The sequence below is a fragment of the Varroa destructor genome, unplaced genomic scaffold, assembly GCF_002443255.2.
Source record: "Varroa destructor unplaced genomic scaffold, Vdes_3.0 BEIS01000005.1, whole genome shotgun sequence".
Lineage (NCBI taxonomy): Eukaryota > Metazoa > Arthropoda > Arachnida > Mesostigmata > Varroidae > Varroa > Varroa destructor.
The window spans coordinates 18,426,041-18,448,509 of record NW_019211458.1 but is presented as its reverse complement, the minus strand read 5'-3'; the positions used below and the strand labels follow the sequence as shown (position 1 = coordinate 18,448,509).

The following is a 22,469-nucleotide window of genomic DNA, read 5'->3' as shown; positions in this document are numbered from 1 at the left end:
GATGCAGGCAGTCATTCCTATTTTGTATCAAACTGGTAAAACACAAATGCAAATTTAGAATGAGACAGGCCTGAAGAATGTTTGTGGTGTGTACATGTTTATTCTAGGCGTGAGTATTTTGCAGCGATTCCGCCCCTGATCACCCAATAACGTTAGATGGCCTAAAACTTTATTGACAAAACGTTGCCGGAACAACAATTGTACCTGCTTTTTTCAGAAAGTTACTAAGACGAACCTCTGCTTGGGTCAATCTACACAACTAGTGAGATTTTTAGACACTTTGGCGTTTTGAAACTGAATCTCTGTGTAAGCAACAGACCCTTTTAAAGCCAGCCTTATTTTTGTCCTATTAAGGATCAGCTTAATAACTAGTATCGGGTAACTGCAGTGGTGTTGACACGGAGTATTTACAAGAAACTTCCTTCATTCTACATAATATCTGGCGAACGAAAGATACCACTCAGTCAGGTTACTCTAGGTCTCAAGTTTTACGTCCATCTAGTTCCGCCGAATCAATCAAGGTAGCGCGTTGTTCCAATGTTCCTGTGAGAGCGAATTTTCGCCTGATAGCTAGAAAAGCATGTTGGAAGTTACTAAGTAGATAAACCATTACGGTGTCTTTGTTGAAAACGACGAATCACACGGAAAGTAGGCTATTTTTCTGTTTCTGCAACGGCTGAATTTGTCGGTAATAACACTGATTAATGATCGTTGCGTCTATAATTTTGTTGACTAGTATCGCTCCCATGAAAACCGATAGGCAACTATCGTGTACGTTTCATAGGGTCAATATTGGCCGAAACAGCAGAAAACGTTTAATTTCGTTTGACGATAAGTCACATATAGTCGTTCAGACAATGCCGATCTGACTACGATTAGCTTTCTGTTGCAGGTAAAGAACACGTTCACGAGTAACGAAAAGAGAGGAAAGAGCATTTCCTCTGCGTCCTATGGTCTTATGTTATCATAATCTTGACTATGAACGAGGCAAGGGTGAAGCCGATAACGGTATAATAAGAAAACATTATCGCTCATAGCAAACATGATATCGTAGCCTACTCTTATCATCGACGACGACGATAGTAATTATTACGGTTTACGTTGTCAGAAGTGTGAAAATGAATATATCGACGGTGTATAATGAGCCGTCGCTGTCATCTCAGTGCTGTCAACATATGCCTACTTATAGTGGTAGCATTATAATCGGTCTAAAATTGCTTAAAACGTATCGACCTAATCCGTTGAATAATGTTTTCAAAAGAACGCGGTTGATGACAAACGTGAAACGCACAACAGGACCGGCAGTACACCGAAAAAGAAGAGAAAAAGGGAATGATTTTTCGTGGTCGCTTCATTATTGTCTTCTATCTAATGGTTATTTTGTAAAACATTGTTACCATCATTGGCAAAGTGGTTTAACGAAATTTACAAACAGCAAATTATGCACTGGACGTTGGCCTCTAACTGAGGGTCTCGTGTCTCCACTCTACATAGCTGGTCATTCATCATGATTATCATATTAACACAGTCATGCCAGTATCTACAGCGTTTAGATGTATTGACGTTGTTTGCTTTTAATATTAGCATTGAAACAATACCTTTATTGTGCGTCCAGCCGTGCACAGTTTTGCTTCTGGGGCAATGAACGGCTTGTATATAATGTAACGCATCCAGACTAAGAACATAGTTTAAGAACGAAGAGCATTCGCGAAGAGAAGCTCGAAGAATTAGAGCATGGCCCAAACGACAAATGAACCGTGGACGTTTAAACCCAAGAAAAGCAAATCAGTAAACCCCTAGCAAATATCACTGTAGTTATGGTAGTGATTGTAATATTAACTTTTGTTTAGAACAAACGCATCTTTACGTAGAGCACTTTTCCGTGAATTATATAAAAACGTTATAAAAGCAGGTCGTACCCACACGTCAAGAGCGTAGTCAGTGCCACGTGTCAAATATGGCTTGACATTTAATACTGGTGATTTTCAGTGAACTACATACCAGAGTTTTTTTTTTTTTAGCTCCGTTTTAACAGTTGTTCATATTTAAATGTCGAAACAAAAATAAAATTATTTTCTGTTTTTTTTTTTTGATTTCCATCGAAATTTTCAGCGCTGCTAAATGGACCACTCAAGAAATCATACAAATCGACGACAAGCCTACGCACGCGTACGTTTTCGTTCTTTGAATAGCGTGCTATCACAAGCTGGATTGGCAGAGTAGTCTATGATGAAAGTAACTGTGAATGCTACGGATTTCCTGTATAGTCGCGCGTTTCGATCCAACTTAAGAGACTATTTTCTCTCGTACATAAAACGAGTATCCAATGTGCTAAATGTGCTTGTTATGTAAAAACGCCCTCGTACTTATAGTATGCTGTGGCTTGCGATTATAACTAGAGCACGGAATTAGGTAAAAGTAGAAAGGCCATTTAAGATGAAGGTAACGAATCCATGCCACTAGACCATAACGGATTCTCAGCCGACACGCTGCAACAACCTGCGAGTTCCCCTTTTTCAGATATTTGAGATATAACTGGATATACCCAATTTCGTAACCACCCCGTATCAGACTATTAAAAAACGTATTAATATCCAGGAATAATGTTGTACGAGTTTTTTTTCTTTTGTCACGATATACTGTTGCACAATAGATTTATCTATGCACTCGCTCGAACCATATCCAAAAGTTGTACAACGCGCAAATCGGTGAAGATCTCCGTCGACGCATTATGGTAGAATCCGCTTGTTAAGGCGCTTTTGGCAGATGTGGGTTTACCGTACAGGGTTCCGATGTACGCAAACCAGCCACTGAAATGAAAACGAATATAATTATAATCAATGTTCTCACGACTGTTTATGCAGCTTCATATCTACGTACACATCTGAAATATCGTATTGCGAAATAATACGAAACGTTAAGTATGAGCCGAGAGTTCCACGGCACCAATGGCTCTAAAAGCTTTTAGAGTCTGTTAAAATGCTCAACGAAACCGGGCGTTATGGATACATTTTAATTCTCGTATTAAGCCAAGCATCCGTATGTGCTTTCCCCAGAGAATTCTACATGTTTGGTTATATTGAAACAGGAAATTCTCTGTGTATTCTTCTTGTTTGCTTTTCGTTGAATTTAATGATGATCGTTACGTTGAAAGTTAATCACAGTAAAAAGGCGCGCAAAGTAACTTCAATCATAAGATCGCTCTTGGATTAACGTCAGTTTTTTTGGAAAAAGCAATGCCTTTCCTTACTAGCAGTATTTTAGTTTCCTGAAAGCACCTATTTCAGCTTATCTGGCGACTCCTTGCGAAGAAACTGGGTCGTGGCATGCACCTCTAGTGCAGCTGTGTAGTCTGCCATAGGTCTCAGCCGCTAACGAAACTACTCGACGAAGTTTATATGATCGGTCAAAAAAACTTAGCTCCGTCGCAATTTATTCTGTTACTATGCTTGCTAAAAATAAGGAACTCCAACTATATTGCTGCGCTTATATTTTGTCGTAGCTATATATATGGTTTTATAACTATCAAATCTATAAATAGATAAATACTGAGTCTTCCAACGATGTCTTTCAAAAGTTTGTTAGAAATATTGGCCTTTATGATCTGTGCTGTTTCTTGTCATCTAGCACGTGGCGTCTTTCCTTGGGTTAGTATTTTTCTCTTTCGTTAATATAGCGCGGGATATATAACTGTTCTGTTCGGCCAACAGAAGTCTGCATCGATCTGACCACGTGATGGCGTTAAATGGCCGAGTCTGGCAAATATATTGAATGATGGAAGACTTTCCAGTTCAGTGAAAAGGTAACCTGTCGAAGCCTCGTAAGGACGAGTGTTGTTGTCCTACAGCAATATCACTCCTTCAACTAATAATCGGCCCAGTATATTTAATTGCGCTAGTTAACATTGACGTTATTATCCAACAGAAGTTTTCCTTGAATTTAGAAATTCTGAAAACCTTCTTTCTGCGTTCCACTAAACGTACAAACGAAGCCGTTGTTTCGTCAATATCTCACTTCTTAAAACGTATAAATGACGATATCGTGGGCTCCGAGTGAGAAGAAGCACGAGTTTCGGGGCGTAAGAAGTTGAAGCTGTACATCTAAGAATTCGTTTTATGACCACAGATATAGTACCAGAATGTTAAGTTTGAACAACGGCTGTTTCGAGTCCACTCAACCGCTTATCTATAAGATAGGTCAATATCGCAAAATTGGGGCCATGTTTTCCTAATCGTATCGATCAAAAATCGTCTGCTGTTAGAGAAGTTACTTTTTAAAAATGTACCTTTGTTAACCCACTAACGAAATGTGAGCAGCCCAAATTATAATCTACGCGATAGAAAATTACGAAAAAAGTCTATCGTGTCTGATATCGAAGACAGTTATTTATTGATGCATTAAATAACATATACCCATGTACTACAACGCTGTAGCATCTACACAATCTCTCTTTCTCTCTGCCTATATATATATGTGTATATATATATATATATATATATATATATATATATATATATATATATATAACACATTTCTTCGCACATTTATATACATATAGTTGATATATTTATATAGTGTATATCACGTACATAAGAGCTTTTAATAATATTGTTATTATATTTACTGTTTGATTATTTTTCCATGAACACAAACTGAACAGAAGCCTCTGTAGCCATATGATGCAATGTTCGCACACCGTTCTCAGCTTCGAAAACAAATTGTTTGAGAGCTTTTTGCCGCTCTTGCAATAGTTGTAACTAACTATGTCACCTGCTTACCTGTTTCAGTTAATATGACGCTAGATGGAGATGAATTTTCGATATCTTCCAACAGGCTTCAATCGAGTAACATTATCCTATTACCTCATTCGATTTTCTCATGTTTATTTAGCTTAGTATCGCCTAAGAACGCTGTGTGCTTGATTGGCATTAGACGAACTTCAACTTGTTTATAAATTTGTTATCAGTCATTCCTCCATCTTTAACAATTCCACGAGCTTTTCGTTCCCTAGCTCAGTGCAGGTTCGTTTTGGGGTGTTCAGAAACTTATTATCGCCTGCGCACATTCCGAAGACGCCAGTGCGGCACGAAGCCGATCCTCCATTGTCTCGTGCTGAACACTTTCGTAGAACTGGTCTATTGTGTGTTATGGTATTTATTAGCTTGTTTTGTGTGTTTGTTTTCCTGCTTTAACGAGTCTGAAACAATTTGTCTGGGACCATTTCCTGCAGAGGAGACGCTTTCTTCTAAAGCTCTTTCCTCTGTAGTCAAAGTCGGATGTTGTGGCATCGTGGTTTCTTGTACAAAAACAAAGAACAGATTTGTCCACCTCTTTTCATACCACAAACACTACGCTAGACAGATATCGTGTTTGTGTGTGTGTGTGTGTGTGTATAAGTGTGACCCTGACTACATGGATTTTGAATGTCCTTTTCTGTATATCTGATAAACAATGTATCGATCACATATGATGTATATGTATTAGGGGTCAGACGAGGAGAAATATTTGTCCTTTTTTTCTCCCTTATTATGTTTATCATTAGGTTAACTAGCATCAATAGATTCGTACATCAACCGTTCTCTTACATACAATTATCCGAGCGGACAAATCATGTTCCAAAATTTACCCAAATTTACATTTCTTGGTTATTGTACGTTCGCCGATAGATTGACTGGTGCACTCCCCGAATAGGCTTCTCTCACCGTACAACAGATACTCGGCGCAATACAGCCTGTAATTACTATCAATCATATCAGTGAAGCCATTTAACGTGTGTATGTATGTCATCACAGATAGTTCGACTGGCGGCAATTGCACGCTAATTAACGATTGAAGATAATTGTCTGCTTTTTCTCTTCCTACTATGCAGCTGGATTTTTTTTGTCGTCTGCCGTAAAACGTGTCCTTTATCAGTCGCGTTCTTCATCGCAGCTTACACGCATCATTTGCAGATTTGTCTACAAGTGCTTATTTTACCTTACGCGACTACCCAAAGTATTCCGTAAGCGGCTAGCATTCGTTGCCACACACACACACATTAAATAATTGTCACTTTTTTCATGTCGTGTATCATGTATACTAAAATGAAGGGTTGCCTTTTATATGAACTGTCTGGTCTCATTCATTTCCAATATACGACCATATTGTGGTTGTATTGATTTTGTACCCGTGTCTTGTTTTTTTGGCTCATCACGTGTGGCTGTACGTTAACGTTTCGTCACGATAGGTCTTTATTTATGGGATCTTTTATCGACTTTCTCTTAAATTGACTACAGCTATCTTTTCGGGAACCATACATTGGACTTACTCCAGACAAGAGACTTCATTTCCTAGCTAGATTGCCGATTTCAGTAAATTACTTATGAATCATGTGAAACATTCGCACTTTCTCTATACATAGTAATTATATATTATATTAATTATATTATTGATATCTGCATGTTACACTGCCTATGTTTTATGGAAAAAAAAAAGCTGGGATTCGGTGCAAGCAGTGAATTGTATTTGTTGTTTACCTTTCGTTTTTTTCAACTAACCAAAGAGATCAGAATCTGCTTTACGTTCCCATTCCTACATCCAAATAGTAGCTATAATGTATCTGCGCAATGACGTTAATAGTTCATCGGTGGATGCTGGTGCTATAACAACGAACAAACCAAGCTCCAAAGCAAACGATCTCCGCTGTCACCACTCGAAAAGGAGGGAAAACATTACCTCATTATAAATATGGGATACGGAAAAACTGGCTCTGTAAAAACGTTCTATATAAAAATGAGAACTGTAGAAGATGCAACATACATTGGTTGCAAAGCACGGTGATGCACGGCCTTACCAGACATCCGTTACCAACTATTTTTCAACACTGCATGGAAATTTAGATTGCAGATTAATTCCGCTGCACAAGCGGTGCATGCATCGTCCTTTGAATTCAATTGTCCTCAGCTGTGAAGTCACCAGCCTTCCGCTCCCATTCAGATCAACGTCCACGACTAGATCAGTATTGCACAGCAAACGATTGCATCATCTTCGTATACCTATATGTGCATATACATCTGCATGTATATATGTATATACGTAGCAGTTTTGTGGGGTTATGATTTTGGGAAGATAGACCCATCCCTTGTTCTTTTAATTGACGACAACTTGATAGAAACGTCTATGCAACTATACGTGGCGGAATCACGAAGAGCTCAAGACTTACCTCTTCGCTGCACCCTACAATAATAATAATAATAATAACAATAGCAGTAGTAATAATGTAATGAGAGAGATCACGTATATCAATCGGTCACCCACTCTACTTGTCATCTCCATATTTTCGACGTCCATTTGCCCTGGTTTCACTGCACCTGGCGTGTGCTTCTTTTTTGCAGGCCCAGTCACGCATCAACTATGTCTACTCCAATTAGTATATTGCACTTGGAAGGCATACATTTTTCTTTGTCGTCACGAACACCTGGCACGTCCTCTCCTCATTAATCGTTTCAGCTTTTTTCTTTTTTCTAGAATTGTGACAAACATTTTCGTAGCTTGACTTCAGTACTCCGGTCCTCATTGTGTTGAACATGTTAGCAATGTAGCAATACGTACGATTAAAAATGTAGCCACACGTTACATTTCAACCAACACATGTCTCTTCGTTCGACTATCTATCCGCTGTGCTTTGCCTTGTCGTTCGTTATCCAAATACTCAGCTCCTTCTTGTTTAATAACCTACTAAAAATCCATTGATCATCGGCTGTTCCTTAAATACAGTTCATCCTTCAACAGTTTGAGCCAAAACAAGCAAATCCTCAGCAGAAGTTCGCAGAGTTTGTGAATTTTTCTATTTAATCGTCATCTTCAATCACGTTCGGCTCGTCATCGGAACTAGATAAATCACTCAAGTTAACCTTTTCACAGGGAGATGCTGTCCTGCTGTAATATTTCAGACAACACAAATTCATTCAGGAATCGGATCATTCAACAGAGATCTATGGACGGTGCAGATTATCTCTATGAATACGTATCATGCATAATATACGATCCGATCAGTCCGTTTTCAATAACTGACAAATACCTAATTGATGAAAACGATAAACCTGATAATTAATGCCTTGTTTATATGCATTTATGATGCTGTCCACTGTTATCGCTGCTATTCGGGGTTGCCTACGAGATCATTGTTGGCCGTCAGTCTTGTGTTCTTACCTATGGTTGTGGCAGTTGAAATCTGTTTTGGCAGCGATCATATCAAGGGTAGCGCGATCAGTGCCGATTTTGTCAAGCGCGAAAATTAGTTCGCGCCCGACCTCTTCGAGTTGCTCGATACCCAAATGAAAACCCTTGTAACCGCGGAAATCACAGCCAGCCACGGTGCACTCCATCGTGTACGAGAGCGACAGCTTTAGCTCTTTCCAGGCAGAGATACGGAGCGCCCCGCGTTTTGATGCTTCTGTCTTATAGGTGCACTGACCTAACGACCGCGCACAAAACCGATCAGACTAACAGTTAAAATACGGGTCTGCTATAAAAACAAGTTAGCAACTGAACACGAATTATAATATACTAGGAACAAACTTTGTGCAAATGATCCAAGTTACCCTGGCCGGTTATGTTCACATTTCTAGCGAGAAATTCAATTTGATAGTAACTACGATTTGATAGAGTTGAACTCCGCACGTGGTCAGCCTTCCGCGCGCTATCGTGCAAACTTAGTGTTTATTCCTATATTGATTATATACTGACCCTGATTGAACGACTTGAGCTGCGAGTGGAGAATATTTGGAAGAAGCCTTTGAGATGGGGAATCTTCACAGCCAAACATGAACACGTTATGCGCTCGTGAGTGGCCATGGATGTCCACAACGATCAGAGGCGGTCGTCCTATCGCTGTTAAATAGGCAAGTAAGGCTTTCGTATGGAATACGGTCGGATGTTGGTCCGTGCAAGGATTTTCGTACTGCCGATTCAAATCAACACCGGCCATACCGCAGCGCTGATTTCCGCACACTACTCCATCGGGATTAATCATCGGCACTATGTAGAAGACAAACTTCTCCCGCAACGAGATCGCTACCGGATGATCAGATAAGACGGCCTGCAGGGCACCGGCCATGATATGCGAACTATTCGTCTCGCCGGGATGAACCCGCGACGAAAGGAAGATCACAGATTTCTGCATCGCATTCGTAAGGCCATTCGACTTATCTGTTACCGTAACGAGATAACATTTATTACCCAGGACGCTGTTGCACATTTTTCGGACCTAAACGAGATAGACATGAATTTCAACACAACTCTTTAGAAAATGGTGGCTGATCCAAAGTGAAATTAAAACTGCACGTATATTTGTTAAACAGTGGGTTTATTGCTATTGAATTAGATCCAGCTGAACGATTATGGCATGTCCACATCGCACATCTGGTAGCTGACTGTTCACAGATGCCGAAAATGCAGATGCTAATTTATATGAGATTTACTACATTTGATACTGACTAATACTAAGATCGTCTTCACTGTTAGTACCCGGATTCATGGAAAAACTGATCGAACCCAGCAAAGAGACACGCTGTTTCCCTACATAGTGCTCACAGAGCCATGAACCGCCTTTACAGATCACTAGGACAGCAGCAAAGATCAACAAGAGTTAGAAATCTAATGCAACTTCGTCAGCCTTTATATCCTGACATTGCTTATAGGCATCACGTGTTACGTCTACCAGCATTGTTACCCTTACAGTGCATGTAACGCTACCGTGAGTGCATACCCTATAGAAGACCGTATTACTGTTGAACGGGATGGTACAGAGGTGCGTTCGTAGCAGCGAATACGAATAGGGGAACGAAGATGAAATGTAGCATGTTGAATTGCTCGGCAGAAGAAATGTTAGGGACAGCGTGTAGTAATGGTGTCCTTTTAAAGGATGCCTAAAATTGGCGCCACAAACACGAAAGTACTAAGTTAGTTTGTCGAACAATTCGAAAAATGCAACATCGCAATGCACCGGAATCATGGTAATGCGCATTTACATGTGGCGACAGTGATGATGCCTTTTACGGTAGAATTGTCATCAAACGATTGACATTGGCGCAATAAGAACATTGTTTCTGATAGGAATTGGCTAGGATAAAGTTAAAAGTAAAGATAGCCTAAAGAGCCGCCCAATCTGTGATGGGTGAGTTCGAGATTCAATGATCAATAATAGAAACACCATATAGCATTAGAAAGTTGGCAATGATTCGTGTTTTCCATAGGGGATCCATGTCGAGTAGATTACAATACCTGTAGTGATTCTTGTAGCAAGACAGACTAAAGCCGGGCAGCGAACTGAGTCTGGTCCAAGAACCATCGGAAAATAAGAGTGGTGAAAGGCCGCCGGCTGTACTGCGCTTCGTGTAGACTGTGTCGCGACGGTCGAGATTGATGATGTTGAACGTATAAACAACGCGAGCTGTAAGATTTTTGACTCCGAAGTAAAACCAGAAATGGTGCCGGCTTGTGTTCACATCTGGATTCAGTATGAGGTCGTATTCGCGCGAGGACCTCTGTACAACACGACGTAGGTTACCACCTTCGAAACGGGATTCGAACGAGAGATCTTCAAACAGCGGGCCTTGGGTTACGTCATATACAACTGGGTATCGCTTGTTCGTAAGTTCGCCTGAGTAGTGGGCTTTCATATGATTCAGCAAAGCAACCCTGAAAGAAACAGTTTGCCATCGAACACATTGCACATAATACGTTTTCTCTTTATATATACTTACAGTTAGTTTTTTTCTTCTAAATATAAGGACCACCGTATAGAGCTATTTAATTCGTTGCTTTCATTTTGTTTTTGCGGATTTTTGTCGGATATGTTAATACGCACGACTCTAAGGCTGGGGAGACGTTGAGCGGTTCTAGGTTAAGCTGTAGGTTACGGGGATTGAGCATCCAGAATTCGGCCTCGGCTACCCAGCCGCCCCGATCCACTCCTTCGGGTGGGGGACGCACAACATCCTTGGCCAATTTGTGCAAAACCTGTTTACGGTCGATGTTGCCCAGAAACGGCAAATCCTCCAGGTTTTCGTCAAATGATGTGATGCGCTCGAACAACTCCACCAGCGATGATTCCGATAAATCCTAAATGAACAAAAAGTTTTCTTGTTGAAATCAGAAACATATTTGGTTGAACTGCATTAGCTCATCTCAAGTAGTATTTGTTTCATATGCTACATGAACTCCTACAAATTAAGCTTGTTCGCATCTAACGCACTTGCGTCCGAAATTCCGACAGCTTTCATGACACTGACCTTGTTTGGCGGGGAAGGAAGGCGCTTGTTAAAGTTCTCTCTCAATAGCTGTGTATAGCTTCTTAAAGTTTTTTCAATTGGTAATTTGAGGGGGGGCAGGCACCTGTAGAGGATCTCGGAAGTTCCATTCAATAGGCCCTGCTGACCCGTCACCAAATCGGCCATAGTCATTAGTTGCTGACATAGCGCCTTTCGGGCTACAGCCTTCCGGCCCATCTTGAAGGACACTATGTGGAGCACGATCTGCAGCACCGCAAGAAGACAACGCACCTTCTCGGTGGTCAATAGCCCACCGCGTTCTAGTATCGGTAGTAAAACCTCCAGCACACCCTGATCCAGCAACTGCATTACGCTGTTCTCTGAAATTAGCCAGCAATCGAGAAAAAAACAGCAAAGACTTTAGTATTGAAAGAAGCGTCGTGAGCGGGGTGGGGAATAGGAGTAGCAGCTCGTAACAAACGCGCCCTGTAAGTTTTTTTCCCTGTAAGGATCTTTCTTTCGACCTATTAGAAGTAATAATGCTGCTAAAATAACTGCTGAACACTTAAAACGATACATGACTTACTGGACCTGGAAGCGGCTGCAAGGCATTCGGCCAGAAGCACCATCTCGAGATCGATGGTGCCAGACTGTTTTTTTTTCATTTGATTCAGTATAGTTGCAAGAAGACCGCGACGATTGAGGAGCGTCACGTTCAGCCCTGACGTGTTCATACAAACAACATGAAATAATTTCGATTTCTATGGTAGAATTGCGTTAGCACGTACGATCTCGACGGTATTTGCGATGATAAAGTGATCCATAAACCCATCAAATCTATAAATCCTCCTTGGATGACTCCGATGCATGCACAAAGCGGTCTTATCTCCCTATATATGTATCGAATAGCTTAAATCCTGTACACATGTACTGAGAGTTAACACTGCCTACGTCTTCTAGCCTTCCGATCGCGGATGAAAGTACAACGGCAAATCATGCGAAAACTGTTCTTCATTATTGATTAATCAGCACACTTACTATTAGCAAGAACTATGCGGAGCACTTGCAAGATGGACTGTGTGGTCGCCTCCCGACTTGCGGCCGCCACTGGGCCAGCTTGCCCGTTCGATATCGCCATTAAATCACTCAAGGGCGTAGCAAAGACGCCAGAGAAACGCGCCTTTACAGCGAACATCTTGTCATGTGGACAAACTCGAGCCAACAGGGCGTACAAATCGCGGTTGATGGCCCTCTGCCGAGAGTAGAGGGCCAGCAGGGGCGGCAATGCCTCCGGGTTTGCTAACGCTTCGGAACATGTCTCACCGCCCCGTTCGTGGGAGCAGATGGTTTTTAAAACGTAAACAATGCCGGTCTGGATCTCATTTGTGTCAGGATATTTCTACAAAATGAAAAAAACACGGCAGCAATACGGGACATGCACATTGATGTACGCAGACAAAAACAATATTCATCGGAGCGCACTGAATTGTCAATTGTAAAAGTAAGAGGCGGCATGACATTCAGTCTTTTCGGTTTGACTATTGTTAGAATAATGTTGGCAAAGATTCTGAAGTGTCAAGGTGGTGATTCAAGGTGTTCTACTAGATATCGTACGTGTTGGCAAATGCTTTGTAATAATAACAGTAGTGTGAGCTGCTTTTTAAGAGGCAAAAATGAACTTACATCAAGAAGAAGAGCTAGTCGGGACGCGGGCACAGCAACAGATGCCACATCGACAGAGTTTCCTACAGGAAAAATATAACGAAACAAAATACGATGCCCATAACAGCGTACTAGTAACGTCATCACAGTCACAAGTGGTCATCATTGACAAATAGATGCTCTTAACCGGACTTTGCTCACTGTCTCAGCATACTCATTTCGATAGCTTACACAATATGTTAGGCCAAAACGAGTCAAATCTGCGGACATATGCAAAAATACGCCTGATCTTAAAAAAAAAATCTGGATATATCTCGATCATTTTCGATGGGCACACTTAGTTAGCCACACGCACACAATCCGCGTTGAAAATCTGATGCCTTAGAGGACTGCTTCTCATGTTTGAAGGTATACAAAGAATTTATATTGTTCGTGCTAGCAGACAATTAGTAAATAATTTATACTACAAGCCATTAAATAAGGACGAGCCCGCCCCGAGTTTTTAACACCCGAGCTTCATATCCTCTTTTGTATGATATATTTAGCCAGTGAAGTATTGTAGATTCAAAGGGTCAAGTGCACGTGAGCTCCCAGCGGCTTTTGTTGGAGCTTGGGAGGTCTCCCTGCCCCCTGTAGACATATGCGCCGATTCGCACATTTATTCATAGCCTAGGAGAGGCCCTGCCAACATGTTGCAATGCAAAAAACATACTCAGAGACAATTGATGCATTCAAATATAAATACGATGTATGAAAATGGCGTAAGTTTGTTTATGATGTCTACACACCCAGTCCCGAAAGGTGATTCCGAATACTGCTAAGCTTTCTAAGGACACCGTCTTCATTTCGTTCTAAAAGCAGTAGGCCCTCGAGCTCACTATACAACTTCTGGCCCGTCCTGAAACAAAAGGACATCATTGGTCGTTAATGAAACTATTGTCTAACAACGTTTTTCAGTAGAACACTAGTGAAACGCGAATATGCCAAGTACTATTAAACCTGATTCAATTAACTACACTCTGTAACAGCTAATAATCGACTAATATATGTGTATATAAGTATACGCGTGTCCTAAATTTGTTCCAAGAACCTTATCGCAGTGTAGGAACACAGGATCCCCTCTGGCCAAGGTGGATTGATGGTTACGTTAACTACGTAGCCAAATAGCTGATTGGAATATAAACTTCAAATCGGGACCAAAAATGATTTGATTCAAAATTTTCTAGGCTGGAAGCTATCTGAAATTTCTGATCTTAACGGTGATCAGTCTGGCAAAATAAGTCACCTTAATGTAGGTTAAACGAACTGTAGAACGCAACCTAATCTCTTTTCGATATGTTAGGTTTTTCTGAATTTGCAACTTGAACACGTGGCAAAGTAAAATAAATAAGAAATAAATCACGCCATCTCAGCAGTCAACGATCTATTGAGACATATGTCCTTTGCGCCGTAGGGATAGCCCTATATAAAATATGGGCTTTCGATGTTCGCTTTCCTCCCTCTGTTTAACAACAGATGCTACTACTAGTAGGTTCTAGTAACCAGTGCGACCACATTGTGTTCACGGATAGATGAAGACTTGAAGGGATTCGACAAAGGGCGGGTGTAGATAGAATCGGATAAAACTAAATTTGCTAAGACGTAAGCTGCCAGCGTCATGATGAGTAACTGTAGAGAGGAAAGCGTGTGCCATTTTGTACGTATACAACACCTTCGTCGTTAAAACTGTTGCTGTTCTTCATGTGTTCGGGTGTCGGCACCGAGAGAATTTCCAACATTCGTTAGCCTGCGGTGCTAAGAGCAATGCGTTATCACTATAGTGATTCATAGTATATCTTCAAATGCAACTACACCTTTAGGTACAACATTTGCGTTGGTAGCCGTTTCAGTAACACACGGCCACACACTACGGCGACAGCCATTGCAGTTACGGTGTTGATCTCTCTCTCGTATTCATGCCCAGTACCTCCGTAATCGTTAGAGGGCGGGCCACGGATTGGCGGCCAGCCGTTATCAAAGCGACCTGTGTGGACGCCCTTGGAAGGACAAGCAGCCTAAGACTATTATATTGATTTTTTAACTAACACTTTTGCCACAGCAGGACAGTTACAACTGCTATTGCACGGAACCTAATGCCACTGGCACTATGGGTGACAGAGTAAGCAGCAAATAAATGGGTGGCCCGCCGCTGTTTGTTTAGCAAGTAACAAAGGCTATACGTACGAATCGAGCTTCCGTAGGGCCGACCACTCACTGGTTCCTCAGTTTCGACAGGTTCGTCTATGAGCCTGTATATGACGCATGAACTTTTCCAAGAGTGTTATATGTGCACATGTAGTAGCCCTTCATATATTAAAAGTTCCTCTGAATATGTGGGAATATGGCTAGCCACGGCGTGCATGTGTAGCGTCTACAACATATGTCTGTGTGAAGGTACGATTATTTAGTACAGAAATTTTGATGTCAGCTGACTTGAGTGGGACAGAATAAAAATAGCTGGAGAAAAAACAGGGTTCGCTTGTGTTTCCCGTCGTTCATCTGTTACTGATCTAATAGCAGTAACTGACATGTATCTAAATCGGGTTAAGTGGTAGATGCGGTGCAGGCGTTGCTTTTTACGGAGATCGCTGGCCGAACGAATGAAACAGAATTTGTCCAGACGCAAAAATGGTTTTGCATAGAAATCACGAATAATTCGACGAGGCGAACCGACCCCTGCCAAACTGCCAGGGACCATTGATTTTGGTCATTCATTAAAATTGTTGATCTGCTGAGTTCCGTTAGGTATGTAAGACAATAACCAAGGACAATGTAAGGAAACGCAAATATGCTTTCGTTAGTCATTGGTGACTATTTTCTACAGGCCAGACCTCGTCTGGTGCCTCCATGGCCACAGCTTGCACGTACCTGTTTCCATGTGTGTATGTACAAAAAAAAGCGCCAACTTCACACAAAAATGATCAACGGAGAAACACACGCCTTAAGAGGCTGGCATCATTATCGACGCAAAACTTATCTGTATTGCTCCGTAATGGTCTGCTTATGTAAAAGCAGAGGCTGTCTTCTATAACAATAGCTATTCCACCGTCCTGTAACCCCGTTCCGTAAGCCTTCTTACCCTACATTTGTGGGGCGAGCAACACCTATTGTTTATCACCTGATAAATTCTCACCACCATTACCTCCAGTAGCATCATGCAGTAGTTTTTACTGCCGTCAGCGGTAGGGCAGAAGGTAAGCAGCTCGTAATTATAGTACGAGGCAAATGAGTTCCTGAGGGAAACAACATAGGAAACTAAGAAAAAGCTGATTTTTTTCGTTTCCGAAAAAAGAAGAGAAAACCTAGGGCGAAAGGTTGTCGCACTATAGACAAGAGGTACTCTATATGATCGTGGTTACTTTTCTGTACGAGCTCTATGAATACAAAACTGAAGTGCACATGGGTCCAGAACGCTGATATCACCAGCTAGCTAATGATTTCGAGCCAACCACAAATGCGTATATATGCATTTGTGTAGATAAAAAAAAGTTACTGTGGCCTTGGGCTATTGGCCTAATCGGCAAATGGTAATAGTTCGGCTAAACAGTAACGACGGACCGAATCGGGCTCCAAAGTTATAACAGACACAGTTCTGAAAACCTTGCTAAGACTCAATGCTGCTCAACAGGCGAAACCCTAACTAGGCATATGTCGTACTGCAACCAGTGGTAACTTTGGGGTTAGTGACGTCGAGCTTTGCCATACCATAATGAACGAAAAACATGATATGACTAAAAACGTGTTATTATTCAGGTGTGATCTAACACAACAAAAACAAAAGTAACAATATTTCGAATCGAACCCGAACATCGAAACACAGAAAACAGAAAGCAGAGATTGAAACGAAGACGGCCGCCTCTCGCCCTCGTACTTTGTTATCAAAGTTTACCGATACGCATCGGTTAGCGCTGCAGTATTAGCAACGCTCTGCAACGTACCGCGTCATTAGAAACGCTCTATTGGATTTTGTTCGGATCTTCCGAGTTTGCATGTAACCTTTTATTTGCCTTGAGACGTAATACAACTGCGCTATAGGTTCTTCGAGGTTTCATCCTGTGAACTTATAGCCTTGCTTTATATACGGACAGCTTTATTGATAGTGGTGAAATAGTTCCGTTGAACTGTTTGTTTTACTATTTATTGAAGCGTTTTATCATATTTCACTATTATAATTATTATATTCGAGCGCTGGGTTTAAATGAAAAGCTTTCTTGAACCCGTCTTGCATATATTTAAAAAATCTTGCTACGTGGGAAATTTGTTAAGTATGCTCGGTCATTACGATACGACGACTGGGTACGAAAACAACGATTACGAGTCCGAATACGGTTTTATGCTTTTCTGTTCGTTGGAAGCTTTTCTTTGTTGTTTTTTGACATCTGTTTTGGCTTTGAAAGTCTGTGCTGCTGTACTCTCCTCCGTGGTCCGTCATCACGGCATGACCCATCGCCTGGTGTTACGCAAACAAATGCTCTTAATTGTGAGTTCCCTCGCAATCAGCGGCCCAGCTGTATCAAACACAGGAAGAACAAGACAGGCAATAATAGAACGTTTCCGACATAAACCTTGTTGAAGGTAATAGCTCAAAGGATACTTAACTTAGGCTTTTCCCATTCAAATGACATTACGGAGAGTGGTGCGAAAATAGGCTGACAGTTTTAAGGGGAGTAGTAATCCTCAAAGCTCAAAGTTCTTTTTAAGGAACATGTTGAAACATACGCTATGTTTGATTTTTGTGTATATATATAGGCGAACCATGTGAAAAATCGGTAGTAGGAAATAACTCTGCGCCCACTTTTACAAGGCGACCATGGTCATTGGCGAGGCTGTGTGTTGATAATCGTTATTTGAATGGGCTTTTTGTACACGACTAGTCCTTAATATATACGCGTCTTTAAATTGTATTATCGCAATTCTTGGGGTAAATGCAAGCAAAAAAATGTATGCATACTGTGTATGTAGGTGCTACATGAAAAAAGCTAGAATAGAAAAAGCTCTGAGCATCTGCACGGATAGCCAAGTTCGCTTTTTTAGGCGGTTTCAATTTATTTCGCTTGTGCTGCCGACTTCGTCCCGGCAGCAAAGAGGGAATGATGTCTACACGGCACAATTCGTCATTATCGATTATAAACGGATAGCAGCGGGGTGTCACTGGCCGCTACAACAATGTGTATCAACGAATATCGCTTACGTGGAAGGCTTTGCTTGCATACAGTCTTGCAAAATATTGGACCGGCGACACGTGACACCAAACCGCTCATAGAAACAACAGTGAGGTGACCGAATTCAAGCCTTTGTAATCAACGCATCGGTGAAGCTCCAAAAGGCCAGGCGATGATTCAAACAATATGAAGATGGCAACGCTATCAGCCGTGGAGGCATCATGACCATTCACGGCACTGTCCCGCTGGTAACATATGGGTTGAATATGTTGCCATTTAACCTGTTGTTGCTTTTACTTCTACTGCGTAGATGATGCTATGGAAGGATAAGGGCAGTCGAAATAGACAAGCCAGCCAACGTATGTACGTACGTGTATCTGTACCGGAATATTGCGCAGAAGAGAGACTCGCTTGCGCCCACATCTTTCACTGCTCATACGAAACATCAGCGAGGCCAATGACAAACTAAGCATACGAGTACATAGGACTGTGATATGAGTTTTGCCCCCACAGGATTACGTTCTATCGTATGTCCGATCGTGCTGTATCTCGTCTCTGTAAGTAAACACTAAAATCAAATATGGATGCCACCGAAATGAATGCATTATCTATCGTATCGACTGTCGGGGTTGGTCAAAGCTGGCGGACCTTTGTCAAGCATCAACATCGGCGAATTCTGTATATCAAGAAATAAAAACAGTGGAAGCAGGGTCATATATGTATTAAATATAATAATATAGATAATGTTAAATGACTAATAACTAGGACACAATATTAATTATGATTACATTTTTTTATATGTCTGTATTCGCTCCAAGGTACGATGCAGGTGCGAACGTACCTTAGGTTTCAGAAAAATGTTATTCAATCGATTGCTAGCAAAGAAATCAAAGAGTCAACCTGTTTATGAGTTATGTCCTGCGCATACACTTGGACGCTCATAGTTCCTTTGAAATTGGACAACAGGTTTTTTTTGAGCGCCAGGAACTAATTGATCGTATCAATGATTGGAAGATTGTTAACAGGAAAGCTATCACACAAAAGTCAATAGTATAAACGCTGTTTAACTATCTAAAATGAATATTTGCAATGAAGATACCTGTTTCGGAGACTCAACCCAGCAGAGGCTATCTGCCGTTCGTTCCGGTTATACGCAGTTGTTTGCCCAACTAGGTTGATTAACAAGAAATAGTCCTGTTTCAGTTAGCAGATTCAGCAGTATGTGGCTGATTATTGAGTGGTTATCATAGCGTTGTTCGTGAGATTACCGAGCTCGTAAGCTCTAAAATGTAAGAGTGCCAATCTCACCCCGTAGTAGTGTAATAGCAGAGGCACGTTCTGCCCTTGCTAAGCAATACTTAACGGCAATATCGGGCATTAACCCTCATGCTGAAAGTTAAAAATGTATCTCTTTAACTGTTTTTCAGCCTTCTTTCGTTAGATCGACAACAAATATAGCGTTGAGAAGTTATATAACAGACGCATAACACGACATCGAAAACAACGAAATAGCTGTAGAGTACAAAGCTCACGTCCTCTTTATGACTCTACCTCACGACACGCTTCTCACGAAGAATCAATCGATGCCAACACGAACTTCACTGCCGCCACAAAACTGAATATACCACTGCGCAAAAGCATCGATCTTGACAGCGAATATGGAATGAAAAATGTTTGAAGCAGTCGTCCGACATAGAGAAAAGACCGGCTGCTGTGCTTGCTGGTGATAAACGTAAATTTGCCTTCTATTATGCTATCAGGTTTGGTTGTCAAGTGATCATAGCTGGGCCTATCTACAAGGCCGCTTTTTGTGTACATAACAGTGCAGTGAACACAAGTGTCCACAGCAAAACCTCACAGATCTTCATGGCGTAGTCTCTAGCTTTTCCAGTTTCCAGCTCGCTATAACAACAGCCGCCGCCGCCGCCGCCACCGCCGCCGCAGCAGCAGTGATTCATCTATGTGCAGCACAGAGCTATCGAGTTCAACACTGGCGGAGGTTATTGTTATCAATATTATACATTAGTGGACAGAACACGTATCAAGAACATCGTCGTCAGCAATAAAGGCGATAACAACCGCCATGGTGAACGGTACAAAGGCAGCAACGATGATATGTACTGGAAAATCACATTCTGTCTCTTCTAAATTCTATTGGCTGTTACATCCTGCTGCCAGACCCCTTCCATTTGCATGAACTACAGTTCTTTCTTACGAAAGGCTGTATTTTCCTTGCACAATCGCGTTGCCAGATGAACCCAGTTTGCCTTCCGGCTTTGTTACTCAAACCGAGGTCGTAGCGTAGAGCTGGCCGCCTTTGCGATAGTACGAGTGCAGCTCGATGTCATCAACCTTGGGTCCAACTCGTCTATCACTTTTCTTAAACTAGCCTTCCAATTGTTGTCGTTGAGACCTGTTCATTTATAAACCCGTACAATAGCTTAATTATACAAGTGTTGTCGATCATACGCCGTTCATTGAGCCGTTGGGACATGTTTAGAAGGGCGGTGGCAGAAAATAGTGTCACTTCAATTAGCTCCCTTAACCTAGTGTTTCATTGGCTAGAGCAGTACAGAATTGAATACTCTATCACTACAATTTAAAAACAAAATCATCAATTTTCATAGTTATTAATCTTAAAAATCTCTCCATGGACTGAAAACCTTCGTATTATATGCAGGTCAACTTGGGCATCCTTTACGAATACGGCCGGCAAAAAAAAAAAGACTGTACATAACATATAAATATATATATATATCCGCTCAAATTAACTCAATTTGAATTTACCCAGAAGACCCTGTTATATGATGCGTTAAGGCTGGCGAATTGCATTTTCAACAGAACGGGGCACCTGTACTACTACTACTACAATCGTCGTGTGAAAGTAGATCTTTACGAGAATTTACCAAAAAGATAAGTTCGATGAGTACACCTTATTGAATAGTCTGCCCGTTCCCAGAACCGGACGTAAATGGAGGTCTTCTTGTGAGGATATTTTCAAAATAACGTTTAAGACTGAAAATTGACGACACTACCAGATCTGGAAGTTTGTTAAAACGTGTCAATCAATAACCTACTGTTATAGGTAGTATACTGAGCAAAAGGGTAACCTTTGCTCACTTTGAATCCTGTTTTATGTTATTTCTTTTTATATTTAGATACCAACTATATGTAAATGAACATCGAAATTAGTTGTAATCGTTCCAACCGCGTGCATACTTTTTTTGGAACGACGCGTATGAACGTACAACCTCAGCGGCACGGTTGGCCGTATCAACAAGATTTTGTTATTTTATTATTGTGATCGTGTTGGCACGTTCTGAAATGGTCAGAATAGTACCAGATCGTAAATTGCTTTCACCACTAGCGAGCCTATTGCCACTACATCAACAACGGTTTTTTTTTTTCTTACGGAACTACTATAATAGTCAGCTAAACGTGCGCACTCCACACAAATTATAGTGAGTGTGGGGACCGCAATCCACAGTAACAAATGACCGTACTGTGGAAAGGTTAGCATCATTTAAGCCGGAAGTTCTAAAGACCAACAACTCACTTAGACATCATAAACTTCGAAGAAAATGCGGTGTCATTAGGTTCAAACGAACAGGTTAGGGTAGATATACAATAAGAAAGAATTGTTCCACTGTATACCTTGTCGCCGTTGGGAAGTCTGTTAGGTAGCCACTGACAGCCAGAGACGTTTTCCATTGTTGAGTCTTAACTCGCTTCTCTCAGCAGGAGACCTCGGTCTTGCCGGAAGGATCTGACAAGGTAGGAAATATGGGACTATACACAAGAAACCAAGCAGGAAAAGCGACTGAGATTGTCCATTGCCGTTCGTCAATGTTATTCAGCTTCTTTTTCTGTACAATGCAGTATAAACCTTGCTTTTTCTTACGAGATTGCAATTGTGACAGCGTTCAAACGCTTGCATAAAATGCTGGTAACAGGAACTTCATAAAAGAAAGATTCCTAGTCACAGGAAAAAAAATGCACACGTTTTTTTTTATATCGAATTTACTAAAAAGCTCGACGCCAGTCGCTAGTCCTAACCCACTGATATGCATAGTAACGGCAGCTGATAGGATCTGCATTTTCTAATAAAGCTGCCTTAATGAATTAGTCTTTATATTTGGACTCGTCTTATTTAGCAAAGGCGAAAGGCAGCCTAATTATTCGTCACAGCGACATCTTATATATCTGACTTTTTAGGATAGATAAAATTACATTGGTCGCATGATCCTTTCGGTATTATGTTGATTCCAGGATAGGATATGCATTGATCGTTCTGCAGTTCTGGGTTGGTATTATAGAAGAAAAGTATTTACTAACTATTACTGTTTATTAACTA

The 22,469-nt window shown here is 41.2% G+C and overlaps 1 protein-coding gene across 13 annotated transcripts in view; it reads right to left on the bottom strand.

Moving 5' to 3' along the window:
- The window catches only part of LOC111251210 (cytosolic carboxypeptidase 1-like), a 50,264-nt gene that overhangs the window by 4,678 nt on the left and 23,117 nt on the right, over positions 1 to 22,469 (bottom strand). For 3 of the 13 annotated variants that reach the window (XR_015328013.1, XR_015328014.1, XM_086989674.1), the window contains exons 2-13: positions 19,215 to 19,284; positions 13,703 to 13,812; positions 12,936 to 12,997; positions 12,291 to 12,651; positions 11,839 to 11,973; positions 11,274 to 11,632; positions 10,850 to 11,103; positions 10,264 to 10,680; positions 9,749 to 9,908; positions 8,728 to 9,247; positions 8,191 to 8,455; positions 2,678 to 2,810 (exon numbers count right to left, since the gene is read on the bottom strand). Coding sequence is in view for 11 of the 13 variants with exons in the window: in XM_086989674.1 (XP_086845800.1) it covers positions 2,678 to 2,810; positions 8,191 to 8,455; positions 8,728 to 9,247; positions 9,749 to 9,908; positions 10,264 to 10,680; positions 10,850 to 11,103; positions 11,274 to 11,632; positions 11,839 to 11,973; positions 12,291 to 12,651; positions 12,936 to 12,997; positions 13,703 to 13,812; positions 19,215 to 19,284 (2,846 nt within the window). In the remaining 2 variants the exon portion in view is untranslated. Of the gene's footprint in view, positions 1 to 2,677; positions 2,811 to 4,358; positions 7,918 to 8,190; positions 8,456 to 8,727; positions 9,248 to 9,748; positions 9,909 to 10,263; positions 10,681 to 10,849; positions 11,104 to 11,273; positions 11,633 to 11,838; positions 11,974 to 12,290; positions 12,652 to 12,935; positions 12,998 to 13,702; positions 13,813 to 19,214; positions 19,285 to 21,769; positions 21,898 to 22,469 lie in introns of those variants that run through there. The other 10 variants (XM_086989679.1, XM_086989675.1, XM_086989676.1 and 7 more) reach the window with 6 other exon arrangements.